The following is a 27,384-nucleotide window of genomic DNA, read 5'->3' as shown; positions in this document are numbered from 1 at the left end:
GCTTGCTCATGCCATCTTCTTGTCCCCTGGCTGTTTTGTAGTCCTCTTGTTCCTTTCTTCCTGTCACGCTTCCTTCCTCTATGAGTCAGTGATTTTCTGTAGAGGGACACTTTGATTCCCTCTTCTTTATCTTCTTTGAATCTACTGTAGATTTTTGCTGTGAGGCTTGCATACAGGTTACATAAAATATCTTATAGATATAACTGTCTGTTACGTACCAAAGACTTAATTTCAATCACGCACAAAAATTTTACCCTTTGAACTGCCCCCTTGTTGTGTTTCTCATGTCATAATTTACCTCTTTTTATGTTACACTATAGCTATTAAAATAATGAAATTCTTGTCCTTTAATCTTTACTCTAGTGCTAAGTGGTTAATGCTGCACCACATTAAGGTTCCATCAAAATTCATCGAATTGCACATCTGAAATATGTGGAGTTTGCTTTACAGAAATTATGCCACATACAGTTGTTTAAAACCAATAAAGTTTTAGAGCATTCTGAATTTGACTATATACTTATTTTTGTGATTGTGTCTATATGTTCATATATTTTCACATTACTTATTAGCATCCTTTCATTTCAGCTTGGAGAACTTTCAGCGTTTCTTGTAAGGCAGGTCTCGTGGTGATGAATTTCCTCAGTTTTGTTTGTCAGAAAGTCTATCTTTTTCCTTCATTTCTGAAGGACAGCTTTCCTGAATAAAGTATTGTTGGCAGTTTTTTCTTTTAGCACTTTGAATATGTCATTCCACTCACTCCTAGCCTATAAAGTTTCTGCTGAGAAATCTGCTGATGGTCTTATGATGGTTCCCTTGTCAATTATGCATTTTATTTTCTCCTGCTTTTAAGATCCTCCCCTTGACTTTGATTTTTGACTGTTTTATTATACTGTGTCTTAGAGGGGATCTCTTTAAGGTGATTTTGTCTGGTGACCTGTGAGCTTCATGAACTTCAATATCTATATCCCTCCCAGATTTGGGATGTTCTTGGCCATTATTTATTTAAGTAAGCTCTCTGCCCCTTTCTCCCTCTCTTCTCATTTTGGAACTCCAGTGATTTGCACATTGGTCCTTTTGATGGTGTCCAGTAGATATATAGGCTTTCTTCAATGTTTTTCATTGTGTTTACTTTGTTCTCCTCTGACTCGGTACTTTCAAAGCCCCTGTCTTCAGTCTCACTGATTCTTTCTTCTGATTGATCAAGTCTGCTGTTGATGCTCTATTGCATTTTTCAGGCCATTCGTTGATTCTTCAGCTCCAGAATTTCTGTTTGGTTCTTTTGGTGGTTTCTATCTCTTTGTTAGCCTTCCCATTTTGTTTGTGTGCTGTCTTCCTGATTTTGTTGAACTGTCTTTCTGTGTTTTCCTGTAGCTCACTGAGTCTCCTGAAAACAGCTATTTTGAATTCTGTACCTGGTAAATTGGAGACTTAACCATGACCCCTGTCTTTAGGTTCGGTTGTCAGTGGTGTCATATTTCCTTGATTTTTTCATGTTCCTGGAGTTTTGCACTGCTGTCCTCACGTTTGAGTAGCAGTCACCTCCTCCAGTATTTGGAGAGGAAATACCTTCTCTTAGCCCTGCTAGAGGTTCTCGGGCTTCCTCAGACCTTGTGTGGGTGCCCCTGCTCCGTGCTTGTTGCTCCGTCTTGTGACAGAATTCCTAAGCTTGTATGTCTTCTTTGAATCCTGCAAAGCGCCAGGCGAGTGCTTTCGTCTTCCCAAAGGTGGCACTACAGCTCAAGTTTCTGGTCTCCCCCTGGCCCACAGATTCAGCCAGCTTTCTCCATATGCTCATTAGCCATCTGGCAAAGTCTGCTCGCGCCACCGTTGGGAGTGTACACAGGGAGGCACCACAAAGTGGGCTGGCGTGTGGGTGGGGCACGTGGAGCGCTGGGGGCGCTCGTGGGCCTGTTGGCAGGACCCCTGGGTAGACCATGCCCAGCAGCAAGTGAATGTGCTTCCTGAGAGAATCCACTCTATGCACTTAGGATCCGCGTCCTGTTCACGTCTTCTGAAGGTCCTGCCTGCTGTCATCCCAGACTCTTCCACCCCCAGTGGGAGCTCCCATTTTCATACTCTGGATTGGGCAGAAGGGAAGTGAGCCTCTCTGGCAGCATCCTGCGTAACTAGGGGAGCCCGGTGCTCACCCACACACGCTCCCTTACTCCATGGGATAAATTATTGGCGGGGAAGATCTTTCTCGGCCCTGAGCTGTGTTGCCTCGGAGGTTGGATGTTGTGGGTAAAGGCAGACTGTTCATCTTATCAACTCCAGGGCATCCAAACTAGTATTTTTTTTGCTCCAGTGGACCTGAAGCTTTTCCTCTGGAAACCTGAACTTCATCAAAGGCTCTCCAATCTGTGAGTGATTGTCTAAGTCAGTGTTCTCCAAGGGCTCCTGGACCAAGGCCGAGAGGGGCTGGAGCCAGTCCATGGGCCTCTGCAGGGTCCACAGCTGGGACCGAGATCTGTCTGCCTATTTCCCAGTGCACAGGCGGGCAAGACTCCTCCCATCCTCCTTGGTGTGCGGTGCTGGATCCCACGGCTCCCTCAAAGGCACTTTTGTTCATGGGCGGATGCCGAATATTTGCTGTTGAGCAGAGGACAAAAACAAGGGATATCTTATACCACTGCGATGCTGATGTCATGCTGGAGAAGGCTTTTCATTCTTTGGTTTCAAGTCTGAGCCCAAATCACTTGAGTTAGGGCCTAAGAAGGGCAGCTGCAGTGACCTCCTCCCTCATGTTCTTTCCCCCTCTTGTTATGTGTTGCAAACTTTCAGTGTGTGTACACATCAGAGGAACGCTGCTGGCTGACAGTTTCAATCTCAATCCCACAAGGATCCTTCAGTGTCTCTAAAGGCATGGACGGAGTCCAGCCTGGTCTTTGGGAGGCTGTGCTGCCCCAGACATCAGAAGCTTCGTGCTCTGTGGAGATGTGACCATGGGCCTCAGTCTTAAAATGGAAGGCCAGGAGCAGGACCTGTCAATGGGGAGCAAGCCCTTCTAGGATCTGGGAGTGAATCTCCAGTCTGCACCAAGCTGTGTCTGGCGTCTTAAGCCTTTCTGGGTTCAAGATCAATGCTGTCAGTACCTTCCACCCACCTCCCTGGACCCTTCTCCCAGCCACCTGGAGCTCCTGAGGCTGGCCCTGCCTCACTGGAGCTGGAGCTGTCTCAGTCTGGCTCACAGAAGCCCATTGTTAAATCTTCAGGAACTTTGCAAACCGGTTGTTAAATGCAGCCACTGTTAAAAATTAAAATAAACAAACCAACAGTGGAATAAATTACTCAAAAAACAGAATTAATAAATACTCAAACTCATCACTTTTAATTACTTTACTATGATTTGTCCTCTTGGGGTCATTTATGTCTGCGGTCTCTGTACAGAGGAAATACTGTAATGATGGCTACTGCACATCTTTTCCCACCTCTCTGCTCAGGGACATCACACTGAGGGCTCCCAGTGCGCCACAGCAGGAGTATATACACCACAGAAACTGGCAAATGTCACAATCAGGCTTCTTGCCCTCAGGGCTGATTAGGTGTTAGCCGGCACACCACACTTCTAGGTCCAGGGATATCGGGAGACAGTACACTAAGCCTGGCCCTTCCCAAACCCGGCCGTGGCAGTCCCAGGCCATGCGTGTGGCTGGCCTGACAGCCGTGCCCATGCCGTGGGGGAAACCCTTGACTAAAGGTTTTTAACTGTGAGCACTTTCTGTGGCTTGATCGTTCCTCTGGGGAAGGTCTGAGCCATCACTGTGCTGCAGGTTGCTTTCCATAGCTTCATCCTTGTCATCTGGTGTTTGCTCCAAACTGAGATTTCAGGGCAAGGCCGTTGGAGGCCGAGGGCGGGTCCTAGAGCCAGACGGGCAGAGCGTCTGCCCTGGCATCACCCGCGGTGCTGGCAGCAGCCGTCCGAGTGGGCGGCGCCGACCCGTGGGTGGGCAGAGCCTGCCAGCACAGCCATGCCCTCGGCAGCAGGCAGAAGGGGTCAGAGCTGGCAGTGGCCACAGCAAGGGCACCTCACCGTGGAGTGTTGTCACCCAGAAGGGGTGGCGACCGTAGGGCTTTTTAGATGGAAGCATGAATGGTGCCATGCTCACGGCCTATAAATGGACCTGCTGGTGACGATGAGGCCACGGCACGTGCAGTTTTCTAGCGATCTGAGCCTGATCCGTCATCGTTGCAGTCCTCCCAGGAAAAACAAGAACAGCAACACACTCCCAGCTTTGCTCTCAGTGTAGGAGAATTAAAGACCCCTTTGTGGTGGAAAGCGCGGGGTACCTGGCAGACGGACAGCAGCCGGCAGTCGATGCCTTTTCACTGTAAGGTTAAAAAAAAAAAGCCCATCAAGTCAATTTATTTTTCCAGAAAACACACGCACAAGGAAGCATTGGAACACTCCCACAAATTCACATTGAAGAACAGTGTTTCTCAAACCAGAACAGTGACTTCACAGAAGCCCGAAGGGGAAAGCAGGCACCTCCACCGTGCGTCCCTGCTCCGACGAGTCCATAATTCTGAACTTTTGTGAGTCGTCACGGCCCGGGGTGAGTGATGAGGACATAACAGGTTGCAGAATTGGAGGACGTTAAATCTTTGTTCCTAATGGCAAAACATGTTTCTCTCATTTTCATCAGAATGTGTGATCCCTGCCATTTGAAATCAGCTTCCAAACACAATGAGCCATTAGTGTAATAGCTCGTTACTAACAGCGGTCTTATAAATAATACATTCTTATCACGCACACACGCTCGCTGGGCCGCCAGCGGAAGGTGTTTCAGGCCATCGACGTCGCGCTGCGCCAGCGTGGCTGTAGTCAGGAGGACATCTCCATGTGAACCAAGACGCGTGCCAATTTCTCCTGCCGAGAGGGGGGCTGGCCGCCTCTCGCCGCACACATGGTAGATGGATTGGCTAATCAGCGTCTGCTGAGTCTTGGGCCTAAAATTACAGAGAAGCCAGACTAACTGCAGTTCCACAGCCTTTGTTCACAAGTGCAAACAAGACAAACAATCCCTTGTTATTTGGGGAAGAAATTAAAATGTTTGTTTTGGACTTTTGTTAAAGTATCGGTGGCTCTATAAAACAGCTGCGTAAATCCAGCCTCTCATGGCTAGTATTTTGGGGGTTCTGTAAAGAGAAGAATACACGTGGAAAAATTAATTTTGAAAAATTCCTTTTGCATCCCAGTTTGGGAGTAAAATACAGGGCATCTTACATTGACTTTCCAAGCACATGTTTGAGAAGAAATGGTTTTCAATCAGAAGATACCTTTGCAAACAAATAGTTTAATATATCATTTTTTCCCCTGTGTTGTTTAAAAGAGTGAGCATTTTTGTAGCTTCTTTCTCTAAGAGGTTACAGTGTGAACCGTTTTTTTCTGACTGGGAGTATACGGAATGATGCTGCATTCTTAGACACAGGGAATGCCAATGACTCTCGAGTTCTCTTCTGCTTCCTGAATGGAATTGTCTCGAGAAATAAAGTCTGAACACTGGAGGGACAGGAACCAGTGATGCTGGTCTCTTGTAAGAGCTGTCAAAGTCGAGTCAGTCACCAGAATTTGCTTAAAACCCACATAAGAATGAAAGGGATTATTTATGTGAGATTTATTTATTTTTCTCCCCCCCCGGTTTTATTGATATAACTGACATACCACATGGTGTAAGTTCAAGGTGTACAACGTAGTATTTTGATCTATGTACACATCACAAAATAGTTACAATCCGTGAGTTACCTTAAGAACTGCATCCTCTCACGCCTCTTTTAAGGTTTCAAGTGTTTTCCTTGCAGAGAAGAATGAAATACAGAATTACTGATGGGACATAACAAAGAATTTCAATCACGGCCATCTCTCAATGTGGTGTTAAAATTTGATCGAATTAAAATTTGTTGTAAATTTGTAACATTTCAGTCTCAGATCAGCTCGTTGCTCACTGAAAGTTCAGCTCCTTCCTCTCCTCACACTTGTGACACCAGATGTGTTACGTTTTTCTCACACAGACAACTCTCTAGACACCAGCTGGTGTCCTGCAGTTTAATTCACTTCTGACACCGCCCAGACTTAGTGCAGACCGCACAGTTTAAGGGCTCAGGCCCACAAGACTGCCCCCTTTTCAGATGCCAGTCACAAGCCCCAGGTTGTCACCTGTATATTTAACTGACCGGCTGTAAATCAGGGGCTCCCATGACTCCCTCCTTGGGTTTGACAATTTGCTGGAAGGGCCGGCAGAACTCAGGGAAACACTTATCATCATCAGTTCAGTTCCTTGTAAAGGATACAATTCAGGAATGGCCAAACGGAAGAGATGCGTGGGGCAAGGTGGGGAGGAGGGGCGTGGGGCTCCCATGCCCTCCTGGACTCGCCAGTGCCCAGCACCTCTGTGTTCAGCAGCCTGGGAACTCCTGATCCCCACTGTGTAGGGGGTTTTATGGTGTTTTCATTAGTGATTGATGAAATCACTGGTGACTGAACTCAACTCCAGCCCGTCTCCCCTTCCTGGAGGTTGGGGGGCAGGGCTGAAAGTTCCAACCCTCTGATCGCGTGGTTGAGTCCTCTGGTAACCCACTGCCATTCTCCCACAGTCACCTCATCAGCCTCACCTCAGGCATGGTTGAAAGGGGCTTATTATGAAAAACGAAAGATGCTCCTCTCAGGAAATCATAAGTGTTTTAGGAGCTCTGTGCCAAGAGTGAGGGACGGAGGCCAAATTTTAAAAAATCACATCACCTGTCATACTCATCTTCCCACTTACATATTCCTCGTCAAAGACCTAAAATCATGAGGCCATTGCGAGAGGCCCAGAATCAGGCAGGATGCGGGAGGTGATGTGGTTATAGCTCAGACCCACCTGGGGAACCAGCGAGATGAGGTTGCCTCACTTGAACTTTCCCACTAAACCCCCTTCCTCACGTCCCCTCCATCCAGTCAAGTAAGTGAGTTCAAGAAAATTGAAGAGTTCTCGCCTGATGAGGGGCGAATGACCATGAACTTCTCTGTGACTCGGGGGTCCATCAGACGGACCCTGAAGCAGTGGCGAGCCTTACTGAGAACTGCGTGGTGGAGGGGAGGAGCTGGGCGGGAGGGCTGGGCTTGCCGGAGGGAAATGGCAAGGACAGGGGCAGGCAGGGGCGTTGTCTGCGCGGAGCTCTGACTCCTTTTCCCTCAAGAGCCTCCTGCCAGCGTCCCGAGGTTACAGACCCCCGGGCCTGTCCACAGGGCCGGTCACCGCCTGGCTGCGCACTGGGCTGGGCGCCGGGGCTGCCCGCCCGCCAGGCCGTCAGGGCGCCTGCCAGGGCGCCGGGGGCCCGGGGCGGGGCTCGTGCGGGCCTCACGCCGGGAATCCGCCGGAGGGCTGACAGTGACCAGCGCGCCGGGTGTTGCAGGTGGAAGGCGCGGCTGTCGGCTTCATGAGCGTGTGCTCCAGGGTGAACATGCAGCTGCTGCACGAGTGCTTCGATCTGGGGCCCTTCCACGGACTCTGCACCCCTCATCCCGACGACGTCCTGCGACCGCCGCCGAAGCCCGGCCTCCAGGGGAGCCCAGGTACGGGGCCCTCGCAGGCGCGCGCCCGGCCGTGACGTGGGGCGCGGTCCCAGCGCTGCCCGCAGCCCCCTTGCAGGAGTGGGTCCCGCGGCCGGGCGCGTCCGCGTGCACAGATGCGCGCGAGCACAGGCGGTCGGGGGAGCAGCACAGACACACACCGCGCGCCGCCTTGCCGCTTAGGGTTCCTGAATTCAGGGCGACGGCCCTCCGCGTGTGCGCTGGTGGAGGAGGGCCGATCTGCGGTGGAATAGCTGACGGCACTCCAGGGTTTTACCCGCACGCGCGCGCACAGCACGAAGCCCAAATACAGGCGAGTTCTTCAAGTCAAGAACTCGAGAAATTCTACGTGCCGTTAAGTTTTTATTTCTTATACTGAGGTATGGTTGATTCACAATGCTGTTAGTTTCAGGTGCTCCGCAAAAGGATTCAGTTATACGTTTATCTATATCCTTTTCCACATACGCCTTTATGTTTTAATCCCAGCAGTTAGCACTTACGTTTACGTCTTCAACAAATTGTTATGTGGTACAGGTCTACTGCAAGTTGTCATTTTTAAAAATTGAAGTGTAGTTAATTTACAATATTGGTTAGTTTCAGGTAGACAGCAGATTGATTCAGTTATACACATATATCTATTCTTTTTCAGATTCTTTTCCATTAAAAGTTATTACAGGATACTGAGTACAGTTCCCCGTGCCGTACAGCAGGTCCGTGTTGTTTATTTTATATACAGTGTGTGTGTCTGTTCCTCCCAATCAGTACAAAAGGGAACCACTGCTGCTGCCTTTCCCCTTTGGTAACCATAAGTTTGTTTTGTCTGTGAGTCTGTTTCTATCTTTTTAAAAATTTTTTTGAGGGGGGATAATTAAATTTACTTATTTATCTTTTTTTTTAGCGGAGGTGCTGGGGATTGAACCTAGGACCTCATGCGTGCTAAGCACGTGCTCTACCACTGAGCTGTTCCCTCCCCACAGCAGGTTGTCTTTTTTTCTTTTAAATCAAAAGCAAGTCTGTTTATCAAGTTGTCATTTTTGACTTGCTTAACTTATTTCTAGCCACATGCAATAGTAAAACTGATTTTAAAAAACTGTCTGTATTAGGATTTCCACCACGTGACATTAGGTAATCTCGAACTTTGGCAGTTTAATTTAACGAGATCTCACTGCACCCATGAGTATGTTTGAGGTTAAGGATTTCAGTTCTGAAATCAGGCAGATGCAGGCAGGGTGTGTTAATTCACTTCTCTAAACCTGGGTTTTTTTTGTTTGTAAAACAGGAATATTTTACAGGGGCGTGTGGGGCCTCACCGAGGTTGCCCGCGTTCAGGGTGTCACCCAGGGCCCCGGGGAGCTCCGTGCTTAGTCAGTGTAGAGCATCATCGTGGGCAGTCGTTGTCCTCACTCTGTGATCGGCCTTTCACCTGAGTCTTCCCAGGCTAAAATCAGGGCATCCTGAATTGCTCGGCCTTCCTGGGTCTGAAAGATTATCCCAAGATCGTTCAAAACCAGGAAGAGGAGCATGCTGGGCGTGGCAGGGGTTGATTCGGTGGATCTTGTCTGCTGGGCGGGAGAGCAAGGGCGTGAATGTGCAGCGCTCACCTGATGTTCACACTCCTTGCGAAGAACCCGCAGAGCCCAGGTGGAGAGGCTGATGGTAACACTCTCCCTGGAAGAGAGGTCGGAGGTCACTGCTGTCTCATGGTGAAGGCTGGCTTCCCCGCGTTCTCAGCAGAGGGGCTAAGGAGTGTTCTGAAGGAACTTGCCGGCGTGAGGCAATTCTGAAAAATAAGTTATCGTTGTCACTTTTAAATGCATAAATTCTTCTTGAGGGCAGCGTTAAATAGGTTTTATGGCTCTGTTTTCTCATGTATAAAATGGAGCTAAAAATCGTCTCTAACCCATATCTTGTAATAATCTGTAATGGAAAAGAACCTGAATAAGAATATATACATGTATATATGTGTGTGTGTGTGTGTGTGTGTATGAAACTGAATCGCTTTGCTGTACATCTGAAACACTGTAAATCAACTGTTCTTCAATTAAAAAAAAATAGTATCCAACCCAAAGAGTTGTTGGGAAGATGAAATGTTAGAAACTACATGATATACTTAGCTCTCTGGCAAGCACAGAGTAAGTTCAAAAACAATGTAAGTTGTCCCCCCACCCCCATGACTGCTGTAATTAAAAATTAGTTAAAGGGGTGAGGGTGTAGCTCAGTGGTAGAGCACGTGCTTAGCATGCCTGTTGTCCTGGATTCAATCCCCAGCACCTCTGTTAAAAAATAGATATAAATAAATAAACCTAATTACTCCCCCCAATTTTATTTTAATTAAAAAAAATTTAAAAAGAGAAATGCAAATAAAACTTAAAAAAATTAGTTGAAAAGATATTGTCCTTTCTAGTGTGTTTCTGAATGGCTTTGAAGCTACACAGAATGACTGGGTAATTCCTACCTTAGAAACTTTATGGACAGAAACAAAATTCAAAATTGAAGCAGAACCCTGGACTTAAAAACAGACATAATCTAGTATATTGTTCCCAGAGATACGGAAGCTGAGAGAAGCCTTACTTCTCGCTACTGCCTCTAATATTTTTCCTTAAAATTAGTTGATCTGGGACAGGATGGTGAGTCAAAAACATAGGAAAACTTCTCTTGTTATTTTGTGTGCCTTGTTTATTTTTGAAAATCCAGCTTTATGTTCACTGATAAAAGGGTGATTATGAAATTGTCACCAGGGAGCACTGTTGTAGACTTCCAGATAACTCAGGCGTGGATCCACAAATCAGCAGCAGCTCATTATGTCTAAGGAAAGTGTCATCACACATCTTGCTGCCGTCTTCCCATCAACCACAACAAAGAATGAGGCTCCAGAGGAAATCTGAAATGTGCTATGATCCACTGTTCATTTTTTTCCTGATGAAAGTCTCAAGTTAAAGTGAATATAATTTCCCTAAAAAAGGGACTAAAATTCTTGTCTCGGTGGGTGCATATCGTTGTGCTTCATACCTTGGATTTTGTTCAGTGCTTTTTATTTTTCAAAGGATTTTCATATGTATTACCTCGTTTTATCCTTATAACTTGATGTCAGAGGCAGGTGACACCTGCCCAAGCCCACAGAAGGTCTCACAATCACAGCTCCTTGGGGGCTGCCCCAGACCCCCACCCGGCTGTCTGCTTCCCAGGTGACTTTTGATCTTGGGTGGCTGTGATTGAAAACTCCAGTGGCGGGTCTACTACACAAATCTGCGGTCAGCTTTTTCACTTCAATGAGATATTTAGTGAGTTACCACTCTAAGGAGTTCTCAGTGACCTGTGTGTATGCGAGCCTTGGACCGCTTCCATCTTCTGGAATCTTCACCTCTGTGTCTGTAGGATTGGCCAGGCCAGTCTCCCTAGTGCCAGAGGCAGGCCGGGAGTGCCAGGAAATTGACACCCCAGGAGCAGCCTCTGACCCCCTGTTTCTTGCCCCTGCCTCATACTGCTACTTTCCCAGTCAGCTCCCAAATAAACCGTTGTGCTCAAATCCTTGATTCAGGGTTTGCTTCGGAGGGAACCCACATCAGGACACTACTGATCTAGTCTTTCCCCAGCAGCTGTGAAAATGTTTACTTACACACAACTGACAGGGGTCAGGGTATAACTACCCCGGCTCCCTCACGCCTCGGGCAGGATAGCTCTGAGACGTGAGCTTCGTACCGCTGCTCAGAGTTCCTCCAGGAGGAAGCGCTCCAGCTGGCAATCTGTGTGATGGCACAGGTTTTATTAGCGGCTTTCCCTTCCCATTCTGTCTTCATCATCACCCTACTGGTGCTTCCTGGAATCACCTCCCAAATTAGCTACTTGTTCTCTAATCTTTGACTCAAGGTCTGGTCTTTTCCCACTAGCTGTGAAACTTGCGTTTTCATACTAGCCTCAACCCTTCCAAGCAGAATAACAACGTCGCGGCTCAACCCTCCTGAGCTCATACGTGGTCCTCCTTCCTTGGCTGCTACACATGTTGTGGTCAGCCTACAGTCTTATCGTTTCAGTGTGTCGGAAGTTTCCATTGGACCTAAGAAGTCTGACCATGCACATTCACTTTGCATCCTACTGGAATAATCTGCACATGATCCCTTTTTTAGCCACCTATTCTGCATGCATGAGTTATTACACACACTTGTAAATTTTGGTTTTTATCTACTAAACCTGAGGACTGAACTGGGACCAATGGGAAAAAAGTCTAAGGATGCAGGTTTTGTCCCAGTATTACAGGGAAAATCATGTAAACGTTTATTTTTTTAATTAAGTAGAATACCTAGTTTAGAAGTAGCAAGTTCCCCAAATACTGGAAGAATTCAGAATCACAGATGCTCAGAAAAGAGCTTTCTGCTTGTGTGGGAGATTGTCCTAGATGAGATGTAAGATCCTTCAAGTGCCAAGAGTCTCTGAAAGCTTAGTGAACACACATCAGGATGTTCCGTGTGCTGGCAGTTTATGAATATTTTTCCTTCAGTGACAAAAAAATATTTTTTTCCCCTGTTGGCTCCACCACTGGCCCTGCCCAGCACTTTCAAATCAAGCTGTGTTTTTTGTTCATGGCAACATCACAATAAAGACTTTGGAATCAGAACTGAGCTGGCTACTTTCCTGATGATGCAAAAGGCGAAATCGGGCACGGCCTGCATTCGCCCAGCTGTACTGGCATCGACATGTTTATTAGTTAAAATTAAAAAAGATAAAAACAAAATTTTTGTTTGTCACGTAGGCCAGTGTGACCTGCGGAGCAGGAAAGAGCCCTGTGCGGTGACACTCGTTATGCACGTGGGCCCTACCACGCGGAGGCTCTGGAACGAGACGTGCCCCCGGCAGGGAGAAATGCAATGTCATGGAACAGAATCGGGGACTTCCAAAAGAAAAGCCAATACAGACCCCTAAAACCAACCCACCCAGGAAAAGTGTTGCTTACTGTACATTTAAAAGGCCTTTCAAAACAAAATTTTTGTAACATCTCCGTATAAGACATAGCAATGTTGCCTTTTAAATTAAAAAAAAAAATCACTCTGGTTGTCAGGAAATATTTCTTTACGTCTTATATAAATTTCTTTTATTAAACTTACATTTGCTTCTTACCTCAGATTACCTACTCTGCAAGGGGAGGAAACATCTGGAACTAAGATTGTTGCCGGAGAATCGGTTCTTGCCTCGCACAGGAAAGAATTCAAGAGCGAGGCATAGTAAAGTGACAGCAAGTTTATTTAGACACAAACACACTCCATATGCAGAGTGCGGGCCATCCCAGGAGGCAAGAGAGGCGGCCCCGGCGTACGGGGCTGTTAGTTTTTGCGGGCTGGGTAATTTCATATGCCCGTAAGTGGGAGAGTTATTCCAGGTGTTTTGGGGAAGGCGCAGGGATTTCCGGGAATTGGAACCCGTCTACTTTTTGGCCTTTTATGTCGGCCTGGGAACTGTCATGGGCCCTGAGTCGTGTCATTTAACATGCTAATACATTACAATGAGCTTAGAATGAAGCTCCAGGTCCACTGGAAGCCAGATCTGCTGCCATCTTGGGCCTTGTTGGCTCTAACTAGTTAAACTGTCCTCAGTTGCTGTGTCATTGTTTTAGTGGTTGTGCCTTGTCCCCTTCTCTCCTGTCTTAATAAGACACAGCTAAGAAACAGTGGCTAAATCAAGTCTTACTTATCAAGTGGTGTATCAAACAGTCCAGGCCTCTTTGCCTCTTTTCCTAAGGCTCTGTTTTATACGCCTGGGTTGTTTTCTGTTTTACTTCATTCTTTTAACATGGATTCCAAATATGAATGAAATTCTCATCTACAGAGCATAGCAGTATTTCTGCCAGAATATTTGCATTATGTATCTCAGACCATGTTGTTAGCGCCTGGTATGCTCTGTAGTCATTGAACTAGTGACCCACTAGGACTCTGAGTTTGTTTGCATGATCAGTGCGGAGTTCCACACACTGAGGGGCTTAAACAGCAGAAACTCACTTTCTCACAGTCCTGGAGATCAGAAGTCCGAGAACAGGGTGTGGGCGAGGCTGGTTTCTTCTGAGGCCGATCTCCTTGGCTTGTAGATGGCTGTCTCTCCCCCGTGTCTTCATGTGGTTCCCGTGTGTGTCCATCTCCTCTTCCTACAAGGACACCAGTCCTGTTGGCTTAAGGGCCCATCCATGTGACCTCATTTCACTTTATCTAAGGGCCCTTTCTCCAAAGATAGTCACATTCTGTGCTGTTAGGGGTTAGGACCTGAACATGAATTTTGTCGGGGGACAGTTCAGCCTGTAACACCTGGGATCCTGTGTCAGCCGTCCCCTGGTGCCCTGTGGCCAAGGCTGTAAGACTGGCAATAATGCGGATCGTGGCAGCAAAGTCCCCACTACTTACTGCTCATACAAAGCCTCACGTGCTGACTCATATTTGTCACAATTTGAATTTCATCTTTTTTTTTTAAACCACCAAATGTCTTTTTAGTATAGGAAGTTAACAAAATTGCGTTCTTCTAAAACTTTAGTCACTCTTACCAACTTTGTTTTTCTAGAATTAACTACGTGGGTTCCAAAGCTTTGTAAAAGATGTTGACAAAACAAATATATAATACCAGACCTTTCCCAGGCTGACACGATTCTCTCCAAGGTTGACAATGTCAACAAAAAATTCATCAGTCCATCTAAGAAAGAGATAGAAAACTTTATTCCAGTCAAATTAAGGATTACCACCCAGGAACAACCTCTCAGAAAGCTTTGAGAAATGTTTCACCCCTTAGAGGTCAAAGCACAGTTACGTAGGTTTTTGAGACAGAAGACCATACGTTAAGTGACGTAGATAGTTTGTGCAATCCAGATCTGTGAGTGTTCCCCGAAAACTGGGTTTGCCTCTTGGTGAATGTCAACAGCCAATCAACACAACCAAGCTGAAGCACTGGAGAAGGAAGGCTTTAGTATTTCTTGCAGCAAGTAAGGAAAACACCAAGCTCTTTCCCAGAGCAGTGTCTCCTCTGACAGCAGCACTGGGGAAGTTTTAAGCTAAAGGGACATGCATATTCACGAAGGTACATGCATATTCATGAAGGTTCATGCATATTCTTGAGCTAAGGAGAATTCAGCATAGAATTGGGGTCAAGGTGCACAGAGTCCAAGCCTTAGTTGATTGAAGTCAGGAGGGTCACTATCATCATTCCTCCTGCACCTGTGCGGCGGCCTTGGCCCCTGCAGAACTCAAAGACCATATCAGATTATGCGCAGCCCTTGAGGAGGAATTCGGACTCTGGTTTATGCTGAACTATTGTTTCCTGACTGTTTTTCCTTTGTTCCTACCTTCTCTACTTCCCTTAAGGTCATTGATTACTAAGACCTGTTCAAGGTCAAAGCACCGTGGCCAAGCTTAGGTTACAAAATGGCTTAGAACAAAAATGGCTTCTCTTACGTCAAGAATGCTGTTTCTGGTTCTCTCTCCCCAGGGAACCCCCTAACCTATCTGCTTACGGCAGTACGAAGTGGTGGGTCATGTGACCCCTTACAAGCTCAAGAAGGAATGTTATCTTTTAAGAAGAGTCCTGGTGCTAGGAGAATGTTCTTTATGGTTGAGCAGATGTTTCTGCCAGTGGGGGTGGGGGGGAGGCTAGTCAATGCATCATGCAAAGAGGAGGCCAAAGGGCAGAGAAGAATTTTTATGTTTAAAGTTTCCTTGATTTGCCTCAGAATATGGGTTTTTACTTCATCACCAGTATAAACTCTTGCGTGGGTCCTCAGGGCTGAACCCTTGGTGATCCAGACTTGAAACCTGGTCTTGTTGGTGGGGTCATTGCCCTGAAGTGACCTTGGTGAGCCTTTTGATTATTTAATAAAACCTCTTGCTGCTTTTCCATCTTCATTCGAATACTGGTTTCTAAGCCCTTTTGAATGCCTTTAAAAACAAGCAGCAACGAACGATGGCACCCCTCCTGAGGATCCATTATTTTGCAGCGAGCAGGATGGCTGGTGACCACCTTCGTCCCCTCCCGTCAGGGCTGGGAGTGACTCGGCTGCGCTCCCTCCCGGAGAAAGAGTCCTTTCTCAACGGCAGAAGTACAAATGCATGTTTGCATAGGGCCCTGGGGTCTCTGGAAGAAAAGTGGCTTGATTTATCTTCGTTATGATCATTACGCACCGGGGTTATTTTCTCAGTAGGTGATGTCTCTTTTGCCCCTATTTATGGAGCAGGGGAGAAGGCATTTAATGAATTTCAAGAGTATATTTGACTGTAAAACACATCTCTCTTTAGTGCATTCACATGTAAATAGCCCTTTTATTTGTTCTCTCTGGTGACCTTTCTTCTTTTGGGGGGTAGAGCACAGTTTGTTGTTGTTTTCCATTCCCAAATGGGAGGCTGAATGATAATAGCGAAAGATTATGCAAAAAAATCCATGTTTAAAATAACGTTGATACGGCACTTGTGTTGCGGGATAATTATAGTAATTTGGTCATTACACTATATGGAGTCGGGAGTTAGTTGCTAGAAAACACGGTGATAGGGGTGATTCAGAGGGTTTTCATCCCAACAGGCTGTTTGATCCTGCTGACTTTCCTCTTGAAAATCAATTGCTGGCGGTGAACACTCTGAATTCCCGCTTGATTAAATTGGCCGTCGGCGGGCTGTACCCATTGCGCTGGGGTCACTGTGAGTCCCGTGTCTGTTCACACAGGGGTTTTGACAACTCTTAACATATCACAGAGCCGGTGTATTCCGAGCGAGTGAAGCAACTAAGGAAGCAATTGCTAAAAATCCGCCTTTGCAAGTGGCAGCTAACAAAGGAAAATGTATTAATTCTAAGCCCAGCATGAAGCCAGGTGTTTCACTCGGGGGTCGCAAGCCTTTTCTCTGCTGCGTATTGCTCTGGCTCTGGGGGGTTTTCAGACTCCCAGGAATGCTTAGGCTCAGTCACAGAAGGCCTGGGACAGTCACCTTGGAAGCTCCGACTTCAGGATTACCTTTGACGGTGTCCCATTTCCCCTCAAGGTTATTAATATATTCAAGTTTTCTATTTCTTTTGAATCAACTTTAGGAAATTAGATTTTTTTCTAGAAAAGCATCATTTAGTATATGAAGCTCAAAAAATGATTAGTATACAGTTGTGGATATATGTATTTATATCTCCCTATGTATGTATATGTCCATATACATACAAACATATATACATACATACCTACGTATGTGCATACTGTTAAAACGGATTAAAGAAGACAGTTTACGTGATACAAACAAACTTTATTTAACACTTCATGAAGTGGACGGTCTCTTTTCAGAGAACTGCAGAATGGGCCAGAAGTCAGGAAGCCTTATAGGATGAACATGGAAGAGAAAAACAGTGTCTGATTGGCTGGGACCACATAGTCGGGGTGAGAAGGCCCAGAGTTGCTTTGGCATCTGGGGACTGGCTGACTAGATATATTGCATTTTTGTTCAAGTGTAGCATTTACAGGGACATGAAAGTTACGTAAGGCTGGTTTTGTCGACGTGGCCCCCCTACCCCTGACCTGCCGCCCCAGGCAGGGGTGACTCCATCTTGGGCCTAGAAAGTTATTTCAACCATATGTACATGTTGTGTATCCAACTCCATGCGGGAAAAGACTTCTTGTCTTTTTTATTGAGTGCTGATTTCAATCTACATGAAAGATTTTAGAGATAAGAGAAACTAAAGTAAATCACAAAATTAACTATACCAAAAAAATAGTATTCATAATAATGTTATTGAATGCAAGTTTGTGTGCCCCACACACCATGAGGCCAAATAAACCAAAACGGAGTTTGGAGCAGAGAAAGGTATATTACAGGGCCAAGCAAGGAGGATGGGTGGCTCACACTCAAAAATCCCAAATTCCTTGATGCTTTTCAGGGAGAAGTTTTTATAGGCAAACTTTGGAGTGAGGGCTGCAGGGTGTGTGACTTTCTTCTGATCGGTTGGTGGTGAGGTCACAGGGTGGTGCCCCAGGACGCTTGTGCTCAGCCTGAAGTTACCATCCTCACCTGGGCGGGGCCTTAGTTCCTGCAGAGGAACTCAAAGATGTTGCTGTGTATTTCCCTTGAGGAGGAACCAGGGTCCTGCTTTAATCACTGCACATGCTTTCTTGATTATTCCTCCTTTGTTTTGCATTCCCTTACTTCCCTGATTTTTATGGGCTGGGTAATTTCAAATGCTAACAAGTGGGAGGATTGTTCCAACTATTTTGGGAAGGGGCGGGGATTTCCCAGAGTTGGGCCACTGCCCACGGTTTGACCTTTTATGGTCAGCCTTGGAACTGTCATGGCACCCGTGGTTGTGTCACTTGGCATCCATATTTACATTTAGTGTATATATAGCTAATATATTACAATGAGTGTGTAATGAAGCTCAAGGTCTACTAGAAGTCAGGTCTTCTGCCATCTTGGACTTAGTTGATTCTAACCAGTTAACCTATCCTCAACTGCTGCGTCGTTCTTTTAATGGTGTGTCCTCCCCCTTCCTCCTGTCTCAAAATGAGGACTCTAGCCCGGGAGACAGCATCTCAGAGAGCTCTGAGGAACTGCTCTGAAGAGGCAGGGGGAAAACTAGTGTTATGTATGCCTTTTTAGTGAAGAGGGGAGCACATGCAGTCAAGCGCACGTTCTGGCAGGGGCTTGCTGCCAGTCACGAGGAGCAGATGTCACCGTTAGTCATTTTAGTGCTTTTCTAGGTATGAGGAGATGCAAGAATTTGGGCTCATAAAATCTCCTCCTCAAAATGTCTATCCGAAGACCAGTTTTCCCAGAGCACAGAGCGCCCTATTCCTGATCTCCACCCTGAATACCTTTCAGGGAGTACTGAAGGTCAGTGGCTGCAGGGGCTCGTGATTTAATCTAAGCAGAAGTAGATGGCTAGAGCCAGTTTTTAGTTGCAATACTAAAAATGAACAAACAAAAAATCCAAATAAATAAATCACCCCCCCCCAAATCTCCCTCAAGCTATGGCTAATCTTGTGAGTGTTCACCAGTCAGCTATGCAGCAGGCTTTAAAAAGTTTACAGATGGTGAAGGGAAGCGGGTGCAAGATAATCTTACGTCCAAAAAATAAACACAATGTGAACTGAAGTCTGAGTAAAATTGCCTGAGCAAATGCCACCGTGAGCCCAGTCACAGAAGTGACTCTGACACAGTGTTGTATCTCCTTTCTCTGTTTTTGAAAATGTGAAAACAATCTTAACTTTACAGAAAGGTTACAGGCACTTTTTCCCTTCCTGAACCATTTGTGAATAAGGTGCTGACATGATGCCAGGTCACCTGTGAAAACTTCCGTGTGTGTTTCCCCAGAGGGACGCTCTCCTTTACAGCCTCAAATATCCCTCAATATCAAGCAATTAACTTGAAAATGTTCCTACCATCCAATCTGCAGTCCCAGACCCATTCAGGTTTCTCCATTTGTCCCAATAATGTCCGTCGTAGCAAAAGTATCCAGTCCAGAGTGACAAAGTGCATTCAGTTGCCATATTATTTTCCATTTTGGACCAGTTCCTCAGTCTTTCCTTAACTCTGATGACCCAAACGCTTCTGAAGATGACAGTCTTCTGGTTTGTAGAATGTGCTTGTTTGTGTTTGATGTCTTCTCATGACGACTTTCACGTTAGGCATGTCTGGCAGGACCGTCCGGGAGGGACATGGTTCTGCTGTTACACGTCTGCAGTCTGTCCCACTGCTGATCATGTGTGTCACTTGGATCCCTTGATTAAAGTGACTCTTGTAGGTGAAAAGTGAAAATGATCTGAGCTTACTCCGGCCTGTGCAGAGATCTGTAGTAACTCCTTTATTACTCACCTCTCTCGGCTCCACCTTGATTCTCACTTGGAATCAGCAACTTCAGGTAGGTGATCCTATTCAAAGCCCCCCTGGGAGATTCAGCCTGGCTCCCCAGCTTCCCACGCAGGTACTTGCTGCTGCTGCTGCTGCTGTCTCCGTGGGCTAGTGATGCTCCTGGTTTCTCAGTGAGTCAGCTCGTCTGTGCCTGATCCAGCTGCAGCCTCTGGTTATCGCTACACAGTTCATTTCAAGGAAATGGTTCCAGAGTCTCTGTGACCAAAACTAACTTCAGCTCTACTGCAGCCTCTAAGTAGGAGGCTTGCAAACTGCACGGATCCAGCTTCCAAGGGCCCAGAGTGGGGCTCTGCCCACAACTTCCGCTCTCGTATCTCTGGTTATATCTCTTTCTTCTCCCTAAACTTGTCTTTACCTTTTAACCTCTTTAAAGACAATTAGATTCTTTTGTTTGGCCTTTTTAAATAGCTGGCTCTTAGACTTATCTATCAAGTCTGTGGGTTTATTTCTTTTTGAACTTATTAATGTCTGCTTTCATTCCTGTGATATCCCTTCCCTTAATTTTTTTTTTTTTTTGGCTTGGCTTTGTTTTTCCTCTTCTAGTTGCTTGATTAATTTATTTTCTTTTTTTTTTCTTGTTTGATGTAAAAACATTTGTTGGAAAGAAAAACTTTTCCTCTACCAACTCTGGTCCTAGTGGTCAGGGACCTGCAGAGTAACTGACAAGAGACAGATTAGCAGGAGCAAAGTTAATTTCACACGCAGGCGCGCCCTGTAGTGGCGAGTAACCCACTGACAGTCGGGAGTAAAGGCGTATATACCAACGTGACCAAGGAGGAGCCTTGTTAGGGCTTTAGTGAAAAATATGGGATTTTTTAATGCTAATGGGATTGTGCCATTAAACCACTGAACTCGCGGTGGGTAAATTCATCCTGGAAATGTGTGCTATATGGTTGAGGTCATTGATGGTGACCATATCCACTTTACCAGAGTTAAAAGGAGCTCTGGTGACCAGGTGCCCAATATGGCCAAATCTGTTTTCTCTCACCTTCACCACCGTCTCAGGAACCCACTGGCACTGCAGAAGAAAATGCAGCTGTCTGTCAACTGGGGAGGAACAGAGAGCCTGCTTTGCTGGAATTTTATGAGGAAGCTTAAATTGGACTCTTAAAAGCTTCTGAAGGCCAGGATGCCAAGCCAAGAACTCACTACCAGATTTCACTTGAAGTACCTATAGATTTGGGTGAATTTCTCTCTTCTCAAGATCCCCCCGATATCCTTCTTTACTCACTTGTAATGCGGGGAGACCTGTAAGCCAGGCATCAGATACCCAGGAGAGATCTGTAAGCATTAGCTCCATAAAATCGGCCCATTTCCTTAAACCTGCCTGGTCATAGCAGATTCTATGGACAGCTTTCTCAAATATGACATTTTAATCAAAGCCTTGGTCATATAACCAATGTTTCCAGTTATGTCCTGTTACACAGTGAACAGATTCTTAATGAAGCTATGAAAACAATTATATTTTTACGAAAATGAGAATACTCAGAGTTTCTGAATTCTGGAGGCATCGGGCAGGGAGAAAAATATAAATATTTTATTTCTGTTTACAAAAGTATAATTTACTAAGTTGTCATAAGTTTAAAATAGCTTAAGAGAAAAAGAAAGCGGTTCCTAAATCCAGGAGCAACATTTTAAACAAAACACGTAATTATCCTTCATCAGTTCATTTAGTACCATGTAATTCATTCTTGTTCTGCTTGGTCTTGAGTCTAGTTTCATGGAACCATCGGCTTCCCATGAGAGTTTGCAAATCCTTACTTAGTGCAGCGATAAGATCGCAGGGTTGTTTAAACAGTGCCGCCAGCGCCGGCACTCCAGAGTACCTGGCATGGTCTCTTCTCCATGGGTCTCTGAGACACTTTGTTTTGTAAAAAAGAATGAAATAATGCCACTTGGAGCAACATGGATGGACCTAGAGATTATCATACTAAGTGAAGTCAGTCAGACAGAGAAAGACAAATATCATATGATATCACTTATATGTGGAATCTAAAAAAAGACACAAATTTTATTTACAAACCAGAAATAGACTGACATAGAAAACAAACTACAGTTACCAAAGGGGAAAGGGAGGAGGAGGGATAAATTAGGAGTTTGGGGTTTGCAGACACACACTACTGTATATGAATAGGTAAACGACAAGGGTGTACTGTGCAGCACAGGGAACTATATTAAATTCCTTGTAGTAAGTTATAATGGAAAAGAATCTGATAATATAAATATATATGTTTAAAAAAAGAATAGATTAATAGAACAAGAAAACGTTGTTGTTTTAACAGAGGGAAGGCCAAACCCTAGCTTTTCATTCAAACATTGTTACTGAAGCTCACTTAAAAAAAGAAAGTGTATAAATAAACCCACGCAACCTCAGCCGCTTTGACCAGCCACACAACATGAAATTTCTTTCCATGAGCCTTCTACAACTTTCCGTATCATTCAGATTTTATCTGCTCCTTCCCTTTCTCATTCTGGAACGGCCAGTCGATTTCTTTCTTTTTCACCTTAACAGGAACACATCCTGCACTCCCTGCCTGTCATTCATACGAAGTCATTTCCCTTCTAGTGATTTCATTTATGTATGTTGATTATAATCTTTATCAGTTATGACCTTCATTTTACAGAGAAACTGAGGAAGCGGGCAATTGTGGATTGTCTGTCATATACCAGCATTTTCTAGCAGATCAGCAAATTTTATGAATTTCATAATTTTTAGAGATACATGCTTCTTTGCAGTAGAATTTTTTGATGTGGCAAATCCAAATATCTTCATTGACAGATCCAAAAACTTTAGTCTCTCTGTAAAAATAAGAAGTCAAAAGTATAGAAACTTAAACTTCATAATGAATGTTTTAATATTTTATCTTCTTTAGAAATGATTTAGATGTTTGCTGAATACTTATTACTTAGCATAACTTGGGCATAGACAGTCGTGGTACAGGGTAATAAAGAATGGCTCCTTTGCTCAGCTTCGCCACCTCGCATTGGTTTGCCTTTCATGTTTAGATCTACCATCCACATGGAGTTGATTTTCACGTGTGTTGTGCTAGAGGAATCATTCCATTAAAAAAAAAATATGGACATCCAATTGCCCATGCACCATGCATTGGAAAGGTCATCCTTTCCCCCACTGTAGGCCACCTTTGCATAAATCAATTGTCCATACTGCATTTGTGGGTTGATTTTGGGATTTTTCATTCTATTTGTCATTTTTATCCTGAGTTAATCACCATAGCTTTATGTTAAATCTTGATATCTCCTAGAGCAAGTCTCTCTACCTTATTTTAAAAAATGGACTTTTTAATTCTTAGTTATCTGATTTCCCAAATAAACTTCGAGAGTTAAATCAAAATAATAATAACTTTTGGGATCTTGCGTGAAATTGCTTTGAATCTATACGTCATTTTGGCGGGAACTGACGTCTTTACGATACATTAAGACTTTTAACCTATGAATGTGGTATATTCCTCAGTTTATTTATGTCATTTTAAATTTCTTTTCACAATGTTCTATAGTTTTTGCATAGAGGCTTTTCACATCTGTTGTTAGATTTGCCCCTAGGTATTTGACATTTTCACACTTTTGGACGTTATATATTTTAACAAATCTTTGTTTTCAAATTGTTGCTGTTACGTAGAAATGCAGTTGGTGTTTGGATATTGACCGTATAGCCAACAATCTTGCTACACTGATTTATTAATTCTTTGAATTCATTTGTAGATTATTTTGAATTTTCTTTGCATAATATAAGTTTTTATTTTTTACTTTCAAAGTCTTATTCTTTTATTTCTTTTTTATGCACCGGCCAATACCTTAAGTAAAAGCAGTGTTAGCAGGCATCCTTGTGTTTTTTTCTCAATGTTAAATGGAAAGCTCTCAATATATCACCATTACAGATGGCTTTGTGAATCTATTAGCAGAATAAGGAAGTTTCTGTATTTCCAGCTTGCCAAGAGATTTATCAGAAATAGTTGTGCTTTTGTAAAATTGAATTTTATGAAATGCTTTTTTCCTGTGTTTACTGAGATGATCGTATTCTTCTCCATTATTCTGTTAATGGGGTGAATTATATTGATTGATTTTTGTATGTTAACTTTTTTGTTAATAATAGAGATGTATTATTCTTTTTATGCAATCCTGGATTTTTTTTTTTTCTGCTAGTGTTTTGTTGAGGATCTTTGCAGCTATGTTCATGAGTGAGACTGGACTTTAATTTTCACTGCTGGAAATGTCCTTGCCAAGCTCTGGAAATGAGATTTTGCCAGCCTCATAAAAAAAATCTGAGGGGTATTCTGTCTTCTATTTTTGGAAGCTTATGCAAGGTTAGAAATAATTATTCTTGAAGTATTTTGTAGAATTTGCCAGTGAAGCTCTCTGAACCCGGTGCACTTTGAGGGGGAAATTTTTAATTGCAGTTTCAGTTTTTGGATTGTTATGTAACTGTTTTCCTTTGACCTGTTTGGTAGTTTGTACATTTCCTTTACATTCCAAATGTATCAGGATAAAGCTGGTGCTGTTTCCTTTGCTCTTACTGTACTGGGAGCATCCACGCGCTGCGTGGTGACGGCGCCGTCTCGTGGTTCCTGACCCTGACTGTTTGCGTTCTCTTTCTCAGTGTTGCCAGAGGGACACCAGTTTCATTAGCCTTCCCAGAGGACCGACTTTGGGTTGCGTGATCCTCCCTATTTTATGTTTATTACCTATTTTATTTCTACTCTTTTCTTTATTATTTCCTCCTTTTCATTTTTGGGCTTAATTTGATGTTTTTTTCCTATATCTTTAAGTGGATTTTTAAACTCATTGATTTTCAGGGTTTTTTCCTTTCTAATATGAGTGTTTAAATCATAAGTAATCCTCTATGCTTGGATTTAGCTGCAACTTGCAAAGTTTGTTTTGAAATGTTTTCATTGTCAATATTTTTGAAATTTCATTTTACTTACCCTTTGACCCATAAGTTATTTAAAAGGATATTTATTTCCAAACATACAGGGATATCCTAGTTAGATATTTTTAAAATTTTATTATTTTTTATTTATAAATATTATTTTACTTATTTTGGGAATCATAATCTATGTACTAAATATAGCCGTTTACACAGTAAACAGGCTTTCCTCCCACCCAGTTCTCTTCCCAGAGGTATCCATTAATTGTCAATTTCTTGTCTGTCACTCCAGAGTGATCTACACGGAGGCAAGCACTCATGTCTGTATGTTCTTTTTAGAAACACAGATAATAGTATTTTACACACGCCATTCTGCATCTTGCTCTTTTCCACTTCACGTGTATCTTTGCGGTCTTTTCAGGTCAGAACACGTAAAGCTGCCTCAGTCTTTCTGTTTTATTTTGCTTCTAAAACGAGGAGAGGGATGGTTTTCTAAACAACATTTCCACCTCTGTTGTCAGCGACTCCCTTTCCATCATTAAAAACAAAAGTGAAAATGGACCCCCTGCAGCCAGTGTGCACATGCGAGGAAGCAGACCTTCTCTTCCTGGAGCTTCTCCTCAGTCCTTTCGAGGCCATTTCATGGGCCTTGAAGGGGGCGACGCTGCTGACTTCACACGGGTCCAAGAGGTTGCAGCTGTCGTCCTGCACGACCAGCTCTGACCCCAGCTCTCTTCCTGTTGTGGTTCCGTCTCTATGTTTCCAGGTGATGCAGATCTTTCTTGCCAGGCTCGTCTTTTTCTTGATGGCTGTTCAGCAGTCGGTTGTGGTTTTGTTGTGGTTGCAAGGAGAGGTGAGTTCATGGTCCTACTACTCCGCCATCTAGACTGGAAATCTAAAATTTTATTTTATTATGGTAAGAACACTTAACGTGAGAATTGCTTTCCTAAATTTTTTTTAATTGAAGTATAGTCAGTTTACAATACTGTGTCAATATCTGGTGTACAGCATCACGTTTCAGTCATACACATACACACATATATTCCTTTTCATATTCTTTTTCATTATAGGCTGCGCTTTCTTAAAGTTTTCAGTGTTCACTGGAGTTTTGTTAACTACTGGCAGAGCGCTGTACAGCAGATCTCTGGGACTTATTCCTCTTGTGTTACTGAAACTTTTGATGCCTTATAAAGGTTTATACCTTTTGAGTAGGATCTCCCCATTCTCTCCATGTAACCCTGGGCAACTACCATTTTACTCTCTGCTTCTGTGAGTTTGAATAGTTTAGATACAACATATAAGTGAAATCATGTATTATTTGTCCTTCTGTGAATGGTTTACTTCCCTTGGCATGATATGTTCAAGGTTTATGCTTATTGTCACATATTGCAGGACTTCCTTCTTTTTAAGGTTGAGTAATATTCCATTGTTTGCATATTCCACATTTGATCTCTCCATTTGGGTGTCTGAGGTATCTTTTTATCACTAGGTTTTAGCTTAATTGCACTGAAGCTGGAGCTCCTACCCTGAGTGATTTTAATCCTTTAAATTTTGTTGAATATGTGGTCAATTTTGGTAAATACTCCTTGAGTCCATGAAAAGAGCGTGTATCCAGTAGTCGTTAGGTACAGTGTTTACAGTGTTCTAGGTGAATCAGCCACATTAGATAATATTGTCAAATCCTTACTGACCTCATCAATTGTTTGATCAGTTTATGAGAGGTGTGTTAAAATCTCCTGCTTTAAAAAAAAATCTGCTTTGACTGTGGCTGTCCCAATTTCTTCTCATAGTCTTTCATTTTTCATTATATATTTTCAGTCTGTGTTTTCAGGTGCATAAGTTTTGTCATTATGTCTTCCTTGAACTTTAAAAAAAATCAGTTATGAAGTGTCCTTCTCTATCTCTAGTGATCTTTTCTTGCCTTAAAGTTTACCTTTCCTGATTTTAATGTGTCCACATCTGCTTTCTTTGGTTCATATTTACATGCACATCGTTTTCCACCCTTTTACCTTTATCCTTCCTACTTCCTTACATGTTAGATGTGTCTCTTGTAAACAGCGTAGAGTTTGGTTGTTGCCTTTATCTACTGTGACAACTGTTGTCTTTTAATTACAGTATTTAGTTCATTTACATTTAATGTTCTCATGGGTTTATATCTACCATCTAACTTTACAGATGTCCCCTACATTTCTATGTTTTATTCCTGGTATTTTTCATTTGTATCTTTTTCTTTCTTAATCCCACCAGTGTCAATTTCATTAGTGTTTTTTCAGAGAACCAGCTTCAGGATTTGGTTGATTCTGTTATATTTTGTGACTGCATCAATAATCCGTTGCCTCGATAATGCTGCTAACAAACACCTGCAAAACCGCAGTGGCATCCCGCAGTGAGCACGTTCTGCTGCTGCAGCTGATCAGCTCGGCAGCTCTGCTGGTCTTGGCTGGTCTTCTCCCGTGTCTTCGGGTTGGCTGCCTGTTGGCGGATCGAGGCTAGCCTTGGCTCTGCTCCATGTGCCTCTCATCCTGCAGCAGGCTAGACGGGCATGTCCTCAAGGGGATGGCAACCGTGCAAGAGACCCAGTGGAAATACACAAGGCCCCTTGCGGTCTAGGCCTCGGACTAACATACGTCACTTAACACATGCCACGTAACGCAAAGCAGGTCCCAGGCTGAGCCTAGGAGCAGAGTGAGGGGACCCTACATGGAAAAGGGCCTAAAAGGGGAGAGGGTGAAAAATCAGCATTATGATTGCAACTCATGTTCACAAAACAGAATAAAGCTGGTGGTTTTGCTGTGGCCTTCTTTCTCTCATCCTAAGGAGACACAAACTCCAGGTTAACCTGCTGGAAGCTGAAACCTCTAGTCTCATCTCAAGACAGCGGTCTGGAGACCACCAGCGCCTGGAGCTCAGGCTCAGCATACTGCGTGTTTTGGGGTCTGTACTGCAGTTCAGCTGGGAGGAGTTTCCTTGAAAACTATGAAGACGCTCTCTGTCTTCCTTTCATGCGCGGCCTGTCGAATGTTTTCCTGTGTATCTGTGTGGAGTTTGTTATCAGCCCCTTGCTGTTCAGTTAGCCAGTGCTGAGTGCAGCCCAC

The 27,384-nt window shown here is 44.1% G+C and overlaps 1 protein-coding gene across 3 annotated transcripts in view; it reads left to right on the top strand.

Annotated features, from left to right (window-relative positions):
* Positions 1–27,384, top strand: part of CFAP61 (cilia and flagella associated protein 61) — a 257,175-nt gene that overhangs the window by 35,664 nt on the left and 194,127 nt on the right. For all 3 annotated transcript variants that reach the window (XM_074347804.1, XM_074347803.1, XM_074347805.1), the window contains exon 8: positions 7,393–7,552. In XM_074347804.1, the coding sequence (XP_074203905.1) occupies positions 7,393–7,552 (160 nt within the window). The remainder of the gene's footprint in view (positions 1–7,392; positions 7,553–27,384) is intronic.

Source organism: Camelus bactrianus, chromosome 19 (assembly GCF_048773025.1).
Source record: "Camelus bactrianus isolate YW-2024 breed Bactrian camel chromosome 19, ASM4877302v1, whole genome shotgun sequence".
NCBI lineage: Eukaryota > Metazoa > Chordata > Mammalia > Artiodactyla > Camelidae > Camelus > Camelus bactrianus.
This window is presented reverse-complemented; position numbering and strand designations above follow the sequence as displayed.